This window comes from Macaca thibetana, chromosome 17 (genome assembly GCF_024542745.1).
Source record: "Macaca thibetana thibetana isolate TM-01 chromosome 17, ASM2454274v1, whole genome shotgun sequence".
Lineage (NCBI taxonomy): Eukaryota > Metazoa > Chordata > Mammalia > Primates > Cercopithecidae > Macaca > Macaca thibetana.
In genome coordinates, this window is record NC_065594.1 from 17,778,226 (window position 1) to 17,792,591 (window position 14,366).

At 38.2% G+C, this 14,366-nt stretch overlaps 1 protein-coding gene across 3 annotated transcripts in view; it reads right to left on the reverse strand.

The window, feature by feature from the left end:
* Positions 1-12,193: 12,193 nt before the first annotated feature.
* The window catches only part of PROSER1 (proline and serine rich 1), a 28,577-nt gene continuing 26,404 nt past the window's right edge, over positions 12,194-14,366 (reverse strand). For all 3 annotated transcript variants that reach the window (XM_050766110.1, XM_050766108.1, XM_050766111.1), the window contains 2 exons: positions 14,125-14,275; positions 12,194-13,539 (listed from right to left, as the gene is read on the reverse strand). In XM_050766110.1, the coding sequence (XP_050622067.1) occupies positions 13,417-13,539; positions 14,125-14,275 (274 nt within the window). In that variant the 3' untranslated portion in view covers positions 12,194-13,416. The remainder of the gene's footprint in view (positions 13,540-14,124; positions 14,276-14,366) is intronic.

A 14,366-nucleotide genomic window follows, 5' to 3' on the forward strand; every position in this document is an offset into this window, starting at 1 on the left:
GGCATATGGCTGATATTCAACAATACTTGTTGAATGAATGAATATATAAATCACAAATGAAAACAGCTCTCAAATGGCAAAGCTCTTTCTCAAATCCAGATCCTCAGGATCCTGTAGTAGGATTCCTTCTTTCATCAGACCACATAGAACCACAGAACATTTTGTGGTTATTCCAATACTAAGAACATCAATTTTCTAATTTTCTGATGTTCATTTCTCTCATATCAATATCCCAAATATATCTTGTTTTTCTTTTGTATACCATTATATTTATTGTACAGCATTTATTATATTACATTGTATTATTTTGTGAAAACAAAACAATAGTAAAAAACTCTAATCTCTCCCTGGCCAAATCTTGTCTTTTCTAGTTTTTCTTTTGCCAACCACCTAGTTATTTCCTTCTTAGCAACTTCATCTTAAAAGTTGTCTCAGTTTCCAGCCTGGGCAACATGGTAAAACCCCGTCTCTACTAAAAATACAAAAATTAACCAGGCATGGTGGTGTGCACCTATAGTCCTAGCTACACTGGAGGTTGAAGTGGGAAGATTGATTGAGCTTGGGAGGCAGAGGTTGCGGTGAGTCAAGACGGCGCCACTGCACTCCAGCCTGGGTGGCGCAGCGAGACTCTAACTCAAAAAAGAAAAAAACAAAAGTAAAAAATTTTCCAGATTATGGGTTATTTATACCAACTACTTGATAATCTTAATTGCCTTCTCCACAAACTCAAATTGCTGGAATAACTACTATGGCTGTCATCCACAGTTTGTAATTACAATAATTAATACAGAGTATTAGAAATTTAGGGAAGGAGACCAGAACACAGATTAAAACAGACACGCGTAATGTGTGCACAGAGTCAGCAACTGTCTGCTCTAGGATAGTTTCCTCTGCATCTCCCTTAAATATCCTCGCTTACAACTCCAAGTAGAAATGTTGCCGGAGGCACAGCGGGCAGGAGAGAGGCTCTGGGTTCATACTGCCTAGATATAAAGAAAACCTTGCTCTGTCATGAACCAGTGTGTGATGCTGGGTAACCTATTTAACCTCTGTGTTTTATTTTTCTCATCTGTAAAATGCGGATGGTAATATAATATTTACCAAGCAGAGTTGCCTGTATGATAATCCTATGAAAATTACATGTAAAATAGTCAGAATAATGACTAACATGAATAAATGGTAACTATTATTACCATGAATGGAAGCTGGGCTGTACTTCTAAGGACTGAGTTAACTTCTCTCTACAATGGCAATATTGGGTTAATTTTCACAATGTCTCCCTTTTCCCCTCATTTCAAGTGAAAAGAAGACTGAGAGAGATTGATTTGGTATGTCAATACATTTATCAACTCTCTTCTCTCTCTGATCTAATGCTACCATAATTTTCCACAAACTTGAAAACTCAAGGCCCATTCCTGGTCTCTATTTAGTCAATTTCCATCCTGTTTCTTCCTGGCCTCTACTTTATCACCACGACATCATCACTTTGTAACTAACCTCTCATGGAAAGAGCAACAGAAAAACTTCCTGTCTCCATCATTTCTCCTGACTTAAGCCAAAGACAGTCTTTGCCTGGAACTAAACGCCCCTTTCCCTTTGAATCAGAGGCTTCTCCATAGTCTGCAGCAAAGAGTTCTGGAGGTGCTAGTTTAGCTTATTTCTAAATACATTTTCTCTTCATATTAGCCAAATACCCACTTATGCTAGCACTGCCAGTCACTGAGATGCAAGGTTCAAAACAATAGAAACAGTAATTATTCCCTGGGAGCTGCTACAAAGAGCCTCAAGAGTGCTTACTACGGCCCATCCCTTTGGAAGATGACTAAGCAACTGTTTTTCTTTTTCCTAAAGAAAGTTTCAAAGGTCTCAGCCTAGAAAGCAAGAAGTGTTTCAGCAAGCAAGGAGCACCTCGAACAAACTGAATCCTCATAGCAGGGCCTCAGGAAATGAAACATGAGCTCATTTTCAAGTTTCCTCCCTCTTTGACTGTAAAATATAAATTAGTAAGCACAGTGGATGAATTCTTATCATCTGTGGATGTTCTTTCACTTATCATGGGAAAGGAGGATACGAGAATTTCTGGAAGATGCTCCGGATGAAGACTTTTTAGTGTTTGTACACTTTCATTCTATCAATTTCTGCACTAGTGAAAGTACTGAGATGAGGACGGCCTTTTTTTTTTTTTTTTTTTTTTTTTTTTTTTTTTTTTTACGATGGAGTCTCACTCTGTCTTCCAGGCTGGAGTGCAGTGGTTCAGTCTCGGCTCACTGCAACCTCCACTCCCCCAGTCCGGGGGTCAAGCGATTCTCTGATGCCTCAGCCTCCCAAGTAGCTGGGATTACAGGCATGCGCCACCACGCTCAGCTAAGTTTTGTGTTTTTAGTAGAGACGGGGTTTTGCCATGTTGCCCAGTCTCGTCTTGAACTCCAGGCCTCAAACGATCTGCCCAACTCAGCCATCGAAAGTGCTGGGATTACAGGCATGAGCCAATGACCCTGGCTGAAGACAGCTATGTTTTTAAAAGTCCTAATTCTATTCCCACTCTTGACATACAGGACATCCGTCCTTGAGTATGCATATTTGCTTTTCCCCGATTGTTCATCTTATAGCACAAACCCTCTCTTGAGACAATCTTTTCTAAACTTCCACCTGTTTCCTTTCCTAAGCTTCTTGTTTCAGTCATCACCCACCATCCTTTCTTGCTAAGATGTATCCAGGTGTTCCAAGACAGTGGCTGATCTCCTAAGAAAACATGCCCTTTTCTTTAAATTGAAGTTCTCTGATCTCATTAACTTTTTTTTTTTTTTACTAATATACATCATACATTCTAACTTATCTATTCTCATTTATTCAATTCTTGAATTCCCAGTTTTTTTTTTTTTTTTTTTGAGATGGAGTCTCATTCCCCAGACTGGAGTGCAGTGGCTCAATCTCGGCTCACTGAAACCTCTGCCTTCCTGGTTCAAGCAATTCCCCTGCCTCAGCTTCCCAAGTAGCTGGGATTACAGGCGCACGCCACCACGCCCGGCTAATTTTTATGTATTTTTAGTAGAGATGGGGTTTCATCATGTTGGCCAGACTGGTCTCGAACTCCTGACCTCAGGCCATCCACCCACCTCAGCCTCCCAAAGTGCTGGGATTACAGGCGTGAGCCACCACCCCCTGCCGAATTCTCACATTTTTAAGTGAGAAATTCGGTCTCTAAATCTGTAAAGCTATTTATAGTGATAACTCCCCAAGCTGCAACTCTGGCTTAGACCTCGCTTCAGAATAATAAATATTTTTAACTATCAGCTGATGAAACATCTCTACCTGGACGCCCCCCAATTAAATATTCTATATATTAAAATGAAATCTGTTGAATTAAGTCATTTGTATTATGGAATGCTGTTGATACATTTAAAAGGTATGTATTTATTGAATAAAGTAAACAAGCATCAATTTGCCACACAACAGCACCACTAGAATATTACCAATACCATTGAAGCTACTTGCGTATTCCTCCTAGGTCTCATCCTCACCTCTCTAAAACTACAATTTATAATTTTGTTGTTTATTCACTTGTTTTTAAAATAGAACTTTTAAAATTTTATATATACATTTCTAAAACACATATGATTTAGTTTTGCTTTTGCCTTGTTTAAAAATACCCATGTAGGCCGGGTGCGGTGGCTCACGCCTGTAATCCCAGCACTTTGGGAGGCCGAGGTGGGCAGATCACGAGGTCAGGAGATCGAGACCATCCTGGCCAACAAGGTGACACCCTGTCTCTGCTAAAAATCCAAAAATTAGCTGGGCATGCTGGCGTGTGCCTGTAATCCCAGCTACTCAGGAGTCTAAGGCAGGAGAATCACCTGAATCCAGGAAGCGGAGGTTGCAGTGAGCTGAGATCATGCCTCAGCACTCCAGCCTGGCAACAGAGCGAGACTTCATTTCAAAAAAAAAAAAAAAAAAAAAGAGTGCTGTGCAATTTCTTTTGACATTCCATATTATGTTCCAGGAAGCTGTTGCTCTTTAATTTTTAGTGCAATTTAATACATCAAAGTGTAAATGGGCCACAGTTCACTTACTTATTAGGATACTTTTAGGTTTTCGTTATTAGAAATGATAATATCATGAATGTTTTGTACATACCTTCTGGTTGCGTATACATGCAAGAGTTTCTCTAAGGCCCTGAAATCCAGATATATACATCCAGAAATGAAACTGTTATACTTTATATTCGACTTTACAAGATTATTGTAAATGACTTTGTAAAATTGTTTTCCAAACTGGTTTATGTCAATTTAATCTTACCAGTAGTGTACAAGTATTCCCTTTGTTCCAAATCGTTGATTGCACTTGTTAATACTTGACTATCTGGTCAGTGTAAAATAGTATTTCATTATAATCTGACTTTAGATTTCCCTGAGTTTTAATAAGGCAGAACAAGTTTCACATGGTTATTTACAATTTGTGTTTTCTCCTTTGTGAGTTGCACATACATGTCCTTTGCTCTTATTTTGGACTTCTTCTTGCTAATTTAATAGGTAGCCTTTATATATACTTATATATGCTTGTTATATACACGTCGAGTACTTCTTATCCAAAATGCTTGGGACTTAGAAGTGTTTCAGATTTTGGATTTTAGAATATTTGCTTATACATGAGATATCTTGGGGTTGGCACCACCCAAATCTAAGCATTAAATTCATTTATGTTTCATGTATGCCTTATACACATAGCCTGAAGGCAACGATACAAGACTTAATAATTTTATATGGAACAAAGTTAGTGTACATTGAACCCATGTGGACAGTACTGTGGTTATTTGGCATCATCATCATTCCCAACTGAATTTCTTTGCTACCAATAAGTGATCATTTTCTTATGCTTATTCACACATAAGTACTTAACAATAAAAACTATGATACCCATTAACACGGTGAAAACATAATGTGTTCAGCAGCACAGTAGCATCACCAGAATACCTGGGTCAGCTGTTAAACGGCAGCAACAACAAACAACGGCAGGCTTTCGGCCTCTAGCTGTGATGCTGTGTTCTGTGTTTTGATTAAAAGGTTACAATACACTGTATTTTTTTTTTTTTTTTTTGGTGGGAAGAAACATCAGAAGCAGTTGAAGGACAAGGAAGTGGGTCCTCTAGGGATGAAGAGGCGTCCTGCTGGAAGGTCTTTTAAACTGTTTCCTCCAGAGTCATCTGCCTCATTAAACAATGGTTTTTGACCGGGCGCGGTGGCTCACGCCTGTAATCCCAGCACTTTGGGAGGCCGAGGCGGGCGGATCACAAGGTCAGGAGATCGAGACCACGGTGAAACCCCGTCTCTACTAAAAAAATACAAAAAATTAGCCGGGTGCGGTGGCGGGCGCCTATAGTCCCAGCTACTCGGGAGGCTGAGGCAGGAGAATGGCCTGAACCCAGGAGACGGAGCTTGCAGTGAGCCGAGATCGTGCCACTGCACTCCAGCCTGGGGGACAGAGCGAGACTCTGTCTCAAAAAAAAAAAAAAAAAAAAAAAAAAAAAAATGGTTTTTGTCTTAGACGTCTCTCTTGGATTTTATAAGCTTACATTATTTCCTGCTGTTATGAATGCATGCTGCTCTACTCCTTCAATAAGCCCATCACACATTTTCATCATGTTGTCTAGAGGCACTTTTTTGCAGTGTTAACAACATCATCTTCATCATCACTAATATCACGATCACCTTGATTCAAAACCATTTTGGCTATTTCACAATCTATCAATGAATAAAAAACGGGAGCCTCGTTATTGAAGGTACAAACTTCTTTAATATCAATTTCTTCCAGTTTGTTGATAGACTCTGAAAGAATTTTTCTTTTGCATATATAAGGAGATCAGACTTTTTTTCTCATTTGACATATGGAATCCTTCAAAGTCTCCATCTTGTTCGTCACCTTCACTGAACAGAGTCACAGGCCAGAGGCTGTGCCAGGCATGCACCACTGTGGCCTTAGTTCTGTGTTTCAAGAGAACGCAACAGCATATATGATATCTGTCATGACAAAACCATGTTGGAAACCTTCCACACGCATGCCTCCATTCACTACTGCTAGCATATTGGTCAAGAAAGCGTTTCCATTTTCACTCTTCGTTTATCTAAGGATGCTCTGGTCACATGGCTAATGAGTTAATGAAGTCACATTTGGGGGGAAGTACATGGCATAAACGTTGTTGATGAGAATTTCATTTGGAGAATGAGCGGGATGCAGTGAACAAGAGCTGCTGATATGAAATGTCTGTGAAGCCAGTCAGAAAAGCAGTCCCTGATTGTCCATGCCTTTTTTTTTTTTTTTTGGTCAGAATAATGGACTGGTAAGAAATTCATTTCTTGGAAACAGCCAGGGATGCAGGCTTTTGCCTATCACAGCATGTGTACCCTTATGTGTGTCTGCTGCATTAGCACACCCCAGCACAGCTATTCTGTCCTTGGCATCCTTAATGCCTGTAGGGGCTGCCTCATCAGCTGTAGTCAGTGTCTTTCCAGGGCAGTAAGGACAAAACAGTGATGTTCGTCAACAGTATAGGCTTGTTTTGGCATCAGATTTTCATCGGTGATGACCCTGACAAACTCATTAATGAATTTCTTTACTGACCTGTGACCAGCAGATGCCTTATCACCACAAAGGTTTAAAAATGGAATGCCGCGTCTTCTGTTAAATTTCTGCAACCAGCCTGTTGCGTATTCGTGGTTCCTGTCAATTTTCAGTTTATCGTGATCAATCTTGGCTTATTTCATGATCAGCATACCATTAAGCAGCATATGTTCACTGTAACACTGATGAATCAACTCTTCCAATACACAACTGAGATCTTCATTTTTAGCTGTATGTAGTGTTTTTCTATTTTTCATTAACTTCTGTTCATCACCTTTAGCGTAGAACTTCAACAGTTTATCCTTTTGTTTCTTCAAGTCATATATGGTGGTCATTCCAATGACATACTCTTCTGAAAGATGTCCCACACTTACCGCAACTGTCCAGTTCCTCCAACAGCTTGGCTTTCTATCAAACTATACATAAACATAAGTGCTTCCTTATTTTCTTATTACTTATACGGGTGTCTACGGGGCTTTTTGACCTTTTCAACGATACCTTTACACCACAGAGCAGAGAATAAGTGAGCCATGTCTATAGGACTTGGTTTCGTCTATAGGACTTTGGCATCATGGAGAGCCTGCCTTCAGTGTGTCTGGCCTGCACGTGTGCTATTTTTGTTACCCTTTGTGGGTTTGTTTGAGTGTGGACTCAGGATGCATGGAAGAGATACATCGTAGCTGAAAAAAAGCTGGGAAGGTCTTTTTCCCCTTGCCAATGCTGAATAAACTGCATTGTGTGCCTGGATTTTGACTGTGACCTGTCCATGAGATCAGGTGTGAAACATTGCACTTGTGGTGTCATGTTGGTGCTCAAAGTTTTGGATTTTGGAATGTCTCAGATTTCAGATTTTCTGATTTTTGGATTAGGGATATTCAACCTGTATATAAATATATGCACACCTATACAATGTGTGGGTGTATATATACACTTTATACATTGTATGTACTTATGAATACTTGATACTTGACAGCACATAAGTGGCACATATATTTTTCCAGTTGTCACTTATTTTTTCACCTTTTTAATGATGCGCTTGATATCAAATATATACAATTTCAATATATTTAATGCTTGGTGTGCCTTGTTTAAAAATTCTTCCCTTCCTAAGGTCTTAAAGACTGAAATATCAAGCCTTGATAATTAGTAGAGAAAGTCCTTCTGCTTCATTCATTCTCTTCAGAAGAATTTTGGCTATTTTTCATCCTTTGGTCACCCATACATTTTAGGATAAATTTGTAAAACTTTCTTAAAACATTGTTGGGATTTTGATTGGAATTGTGTGGAATTTGGAGACTGAGAGATTTTATGTTCTAAGGTTATGATTCATAAACATGATCATTGTGTATTCTCCATTTAAGTAGGTTTTCTTTAATGATGCTTATAAAGTTTAAAAACAAATTCACCATAAAGTTGTTACTCATCTTTTGTCGGATCTATTACTAATGACATGTCACTGTTTTCTTTTTTTGAACAGAACATACTGGCCAGGCATGGTGGCTCATGCCTGTAATCTCAGCAGTTTGGAAGGACAAGGCGAGTGGATTGCCTGAGCCCAGGAGTTCAAGACCAGCCTGGGCAACATGGTAAAACCCCTTCTCTACAAAAAAAAAAAAAAAAAAAAAAATTTTGCCAGCCATGGTGGTGTGCATCTGTAGTGCCAGCTGCTCAGGAGGCTGAGGTGGGAAGATTACCTGACCCAGGGAGGTCCAGGCTACAGTGAGCTGTTGATCACTTCACTACACTCCAGCCTAGGTGACAGAGTGAGACTCTGCCTCAAAAAACAAAAACAAAAGAACATGCTATTGATGCTGTTGCTCATGTTTGAAAATGCAACTGACCTTTGAATATAGTGTATCTGAATCTCACTAAGTTTTATGAATTCAAATAATTTGTCGCCTCTGAATATTGTCTGCTTTATGTCTTCCTTTCCAATCCTTGTACTTTTTATTAATTTTTTTGTACCTTACTACTAGCTAGGATGTCTAATACAATGCTCAATTATTTTCCTTGATATCTGATTTTAAAGGGGGTATTTCTAGCACTTCATAATTAAAAATAAAGTATGCCATCAATACTTTTATAGATTTATTTCACTTGGTAGTTATTTTTAGCCTAGTTTGCTAAGGGTTTTTTTTTTTTTTTTTAATTTAGTTTTTAGCCATCATGGTGGTTGAATTTTATCAAATGTTTAATGTTTTTGATGCATAGACCGAGAATGTTTTTTCTCTATGTGGCAAATTGCACTTTTAGATTTCCTAATGTTGTTTTACCCTTGCACTCCTGAAATAAACATGACTTGATCACAGTGTGTCATCTTTTTTAAAAAAAATGCTCTACTTGTATTGCTAATAATTTGTGATTTTGTACTATCCTCTTGAGTAAATTTGACATGTATTTTCTGTTTTTCCTACTATCTTCATCTGAGTTTTGGTATCATGGTTAAGCTGGTCTTTAAGAAAGACTTGAGGAGTGCTCTCTCTTTCTATTGGAAGAGTTTGTGTGTCCTTAAAACGACTCATCCCTGAAAGTTCCGGACTCAGAAAAGTCTTCAGTACTTTCTACTGAAATGTACTACAGTAGAGTCTATAGTTTACACTTTTAATCACATGTTTGGAATTCATTCTCCTTACTCCCCTACTCCCCACATGTGGCAGTTATTACTCCAAAGTTAATGACATTCGCTCGTTATACTACCACAGATCCTTAAATAGAGTACATACTGCATAATTACTAACAGAGCCAGTCTTCTCTCTTTGTTGTCACATATTTCATATAAGCATTTGACGTGAAATACAAATAGAAATACTACATCCCATAATTGTAAACATTCATTCAAATGGAAGCTTCCTTTCCATTTACAAGTGTTGAGATTACTAATATAGGAGGTCCCCAGATAACATCCTTTTGTTAGACATTGTTTCATTATGAGTGGCTGAGGCCTCTGTCTGCATGTTTTGCATTCTCCACATATCTCTGTCTCCACATACTCCGGTTTCTTTCACATCCCAAAGTGCCTGTTAGGTTTACTCGTGTGTCTAGATTGCCCCAGTTTGAGTGAGCGTGGGTGCGTGTGTGCCCTGGGATGGGATGGTGTCCTGTGCAGGATGGGTCCCTGCCTTGCATCCTGAGCTGCAGGGATCTGCTCCAGCCACCAGTGACCCTGAACTGGAATAAGTACGTAGGAAAATCAATGAATACAAATTGTGAAATAAAGGTTTGTAAAGTCCACGATAATCATGCAAGTGCATGACAATAAATGATGCAGTGCCTAAGCGGGCTCAGCGAGCCTGCCGTGTTTCTGATTGTTTTTGAACTCCGCAGTGGTAGGAGGTGTTCCTGACAATTTTTGCTTTGTAAAGGATAGGTGTGCCTATACCTTGACTTAGTCCACCACCTTGACCACCACCAGTCACTGACGAAAAATTGGGTATCTAGTTTTTATTACTCTTTCTTAAATGTATGTTTAGCTCATATTTATTTCAACGTCTAATTAGAATTGTTGTGAGTCTTTAGACATTTGGTGCAGTTTTTGTGACCAGAAACATTCCATAGGAACTTAATTTTGCTTACATCGATTAGCCTCTGGTAAAATTGGTTGCGTTACACTGTTTCTCTTAAAGTCGGTTTCCAAAAACCAATTGATGACCCAAATGAAGACTTACTGTACAGGAAAGCCTAACCAAAGTCTTACCGTGTACTTATTTCTTACACGTGTCTGTGCCTTTCTTCATGTCTTTTGGATGTTTTATTCCAATTACCCTCTCTACAAATTAGGAGTGATAAACACCACTGACTTCTAGCTCTTACCATAAAATTTTGTCAGAGATACTTAAAAACTTACTATCATGCCTTATCTGACTGAAAAGACCTTGGGGATGTTAGCGCAAACTAAATATGGCCTGAGAAGGACTCCGTACTTCTATATTTGAGTCCTTCTGAATGAACTGTAATCTAGCTTAACAGTCAGACAAAATTGGAAACCTAATTTAGATGTATGTGCCTGTAACAGGAACTGAATCTTGGCCAACCTCAGCGGCCATACTTCAACCACTGCTGAGTGTTCGAATTGTGTTCAAATATGGCACCAACCTGTAAGCAATCCAGCTGTTTCTGTATCTCACTGCCGATTTCTGTACATCGTTTCCTTTTTTGGTCTATAAATCTTCTTCCACCACGTGGCTGCACTTGAGTTTCTGTGAATGTTCTGTGATTCTGGGGGCTGCCCAATTTGCAAATCATTCATTGCTCAATTAAACGCCTTTAAATTTAATTTGGCTGGAGTTTTTATCAGGGACAATTTAGATGACCCTTCCCAACTTACTTGCTAATGTTCAATATTTAGCCTTGTAACTGACCAGTTTGCCAATATGTTGTGTCACCTCTAAAAACAATAGAAATTTGGAGTCCTCATTAAATTTGGAGTTAAGTCTTTTCTACAATTCTGACACCAACTATATTTTGTAAATATACAACTAATCTGGCAAATCAAATGGTGAGGCTTAAAGTTCACCAATTTTATGAGTTAACTAACAGCTTTTGCAAATCTTAAACACACTACTGGCCTTCACATAAAGGAGAGGAACAGTCTTCAGAGTCTTCATTTTTGGGTTTCTCCGATAACCTCTAATCCAACCTCCATGCTGCAGCCTAAGTGATTTTTCTAAAGCACTCCAATACATTTCCAAACTATCCACAGAACAAATCCCCAGGTTTTGGCATGGTTTAAAGGTCTTTCATAATCAGGTACCTCTCTTGCTTTTCATCCTTAAACTACTATGCTCCATCCAAATATATTATATTGCTATGCTATTGTCATACTTTGTGCCTTTATAAATCACGTTCTTACTCATTCTTTAAGACTTTAATGCCACTGATAAATCTTTCTAGACTCCCTCAGGTAGTAAGATACTCCCCTCATGTCTCGTGTTTTCTTAGCACTTGGTAGTAGAAGCATTCCTAGTAGATGCTTGATTCAGATTTACCACTTATTATGACTTACATCTTGGATGTAAGTGAATTAGGTTACTTATCCCATATAGTTGGGAAACATACACATAAAACTAGCCTCCAGGAAATAGTGCGAGGATTCTAAAAACATTCACTTTAAATACACCTTTGAATGACCAATTATGTGTGAGGCCAGGGATCTATAAGATGAACAGGATATAGCTCCTCTTCTCAAGGGACTCATAGGATAGCAGAAATACACCTTGTAGTGGCATCATATTGTATCAAGACTACTCATTCAATATTTTCTGAATGAATGGTCAACACATAAAAAAACACAATATAATCTTTAAAAAAGTTTTATGGGTAGAGATTTAAGAAAAACAAATGGCAACTTCTAGCAACTGTTATCAGATTAAACTATAGCTTACATTGTGTGTTTAAAGACATAAATCAGTCTGTTCATGTGTTGGTTATGACGTTTACATTAGGATATCATTTAAACGAATGAGCAATCAGTAGTATAAACTGAGTTAAACTAAATTTGGATAAAAATGTTCAATATATTAACTCTAGCACATATACAAAATTAGAAAGCCTATCCAAGCACTTAGCAAAACACAGAATATTTGTCATATCCATAAAGTTTATTTTAAAAAATTGTTAAAAACTAACCATACAGGTTTATTAATATACTTAAAAAGTTTGTTCCCTATGTTGAAGTAAAATACATTAGCAACATCTTCCAGACACCATCTTTATAAAAGTAAAACTTCTAGATCCTGAAATGTACTACAGTAGAGTCTATAGTTTACACTTTTAATCACAGGTTTGGAATTCACTCTCCTTACTCCCCTACTCCCCACATGTGGCAGTTATTACTCCAAAATTAATGACATTCGCTCGTTATACTACCACAATCCTTAGAGTACATACTGCATAATTACTAACAGAGCCAGTCTTCCCTATTTGTTGTCACATATTTCATATAAGCATTTGACTTAAAGTACAAGTAGAAATACTACATCCCATAATTGTAAACATTCACCAGGAGCTTCCATAGTGCAGTAAGTAATAGAGGTGGCCCAAGAGTCAGTCAAGTGTTCTTCACTCATTGGATACTGCTGAGATTAGGAGAACTGTTTTGAAGGCAAATTATCCTAAGTCTTACTTGTATTTCTGACAAGGATGTAGTTCTGGATATATACTTTTAGTTGAAAACACCTGAAAGTCATTCTGAAGACTACATTAAGCACCACTTCCACTTACCTGAATATATTGAGTTAAATTCAGCAGTATGTATGGTTGTTAATATCAGAAATTAAGAATAACTGTGGGTCTCAAGTTCCCTTTTGTGGATACAGATAGAGTACTGAGTTCCCACTGATGCTAATAGGAACCGCTCATGCATACCAAGGGTAGTAACTCCCCCAGGGCCACATGCAACCCCTAAGTCTGAGGCACAACTATTACTTCTGCCAGTGGATGCTATACAAGCATATTTAAGGCTGTATTCGGCTATAAAGAGTTCAATCTACTCTTTAATACTTTTTCTATGTAGATCACATACACAATCCAAAATTTTATAGGACAGGTGAAAAGTCTCCAAACACTTTTTAAATACCATTCTCCATACAATTTATTGTCAGCATATTTACATAGGGGAGTGTTCATACTTAAAACCATTTTTTAAAATGCAACCACAATTTTCAAATTGTTGTCATAATTTCTCCAGGATTATCCTCATTCTCATTTTCTGACTTTTGGCCAGCTTCACATTTGTCAGATTGTTCACTGCAGTTCTTAGGCAATTCTGATGTTTCTCTGAAGGAGAATAAAAGTTAAAAGTATTCACTGCCACCCACTTTGGGACAGGCTTGGTTGCAAAGAAAATGGTGTTCCTGGCGCCGAAGGATAACTAGGAAACCCATCAGGCTGAGCTGGATAGCTTTCCAGAGCCGAAGCTGAATGGACCTGATGGAAGAAGAGCATGTGGTTTAGCAGAGTGCCAAGTTCATTCAAGCCTACGCTTGCTTCTACCCATGCCACACAGAGATATTCAGAATAGGAAAGACAGACAAAACTCTGAGGCACAATCAAGTTGCTCAGTCACCTAAAATTTTTAAGAAAATGTTCAAATTTCTTCAGGTGAAGGAGATGCATAGAATCACCATTAAAATATTTAATATTCTCTCAAAAGTCAATAGGTTTTCTATAGATAATGTGCTTAATGGTCAATTATTTAGCTTAAATTATAGAAGACAAGTTAACATTTAACTGTCATGAATAGATTCTTAAATTTTATCAAGTAAAATCTATAAGCAGAAAGGAAAAACAATTCATACAGATGTCTATATCCTACCACCTTTGTAACTCTCCTGAAAGAAGACAAGCATAATTTGCAAATTTGGGGAGAACTAATTATCAAATCTCCATGCATTCCCCTAAGAGCCATTTTTTGGCCGATGTTGGGATATCGCAAATGATACTGCAACATTCTCACTACAGAAGTTAGTTATACATGTTACCATTTTATTTACGCCAGCCATTGCTGCTTACCTGCTGTAACAATGCTGACTGTGCGGCCGCATTATGCTGTAATTCTTGCAAGGATGATTGTGAAGGATTCTGAGAAAACCCAGGGATACCCGGGAGGGACAAAAGGCCTGGAAAAACAGAACTGCCTGCAGCTTGAAGTCCAGATGATAAACTAAAACAATTGACAGAAAAACAAGTTAACTGCAGACAAGACATAAAAGCTACTGCTTCCATATTTGTCAAATACAATCTTAAAATGTTAA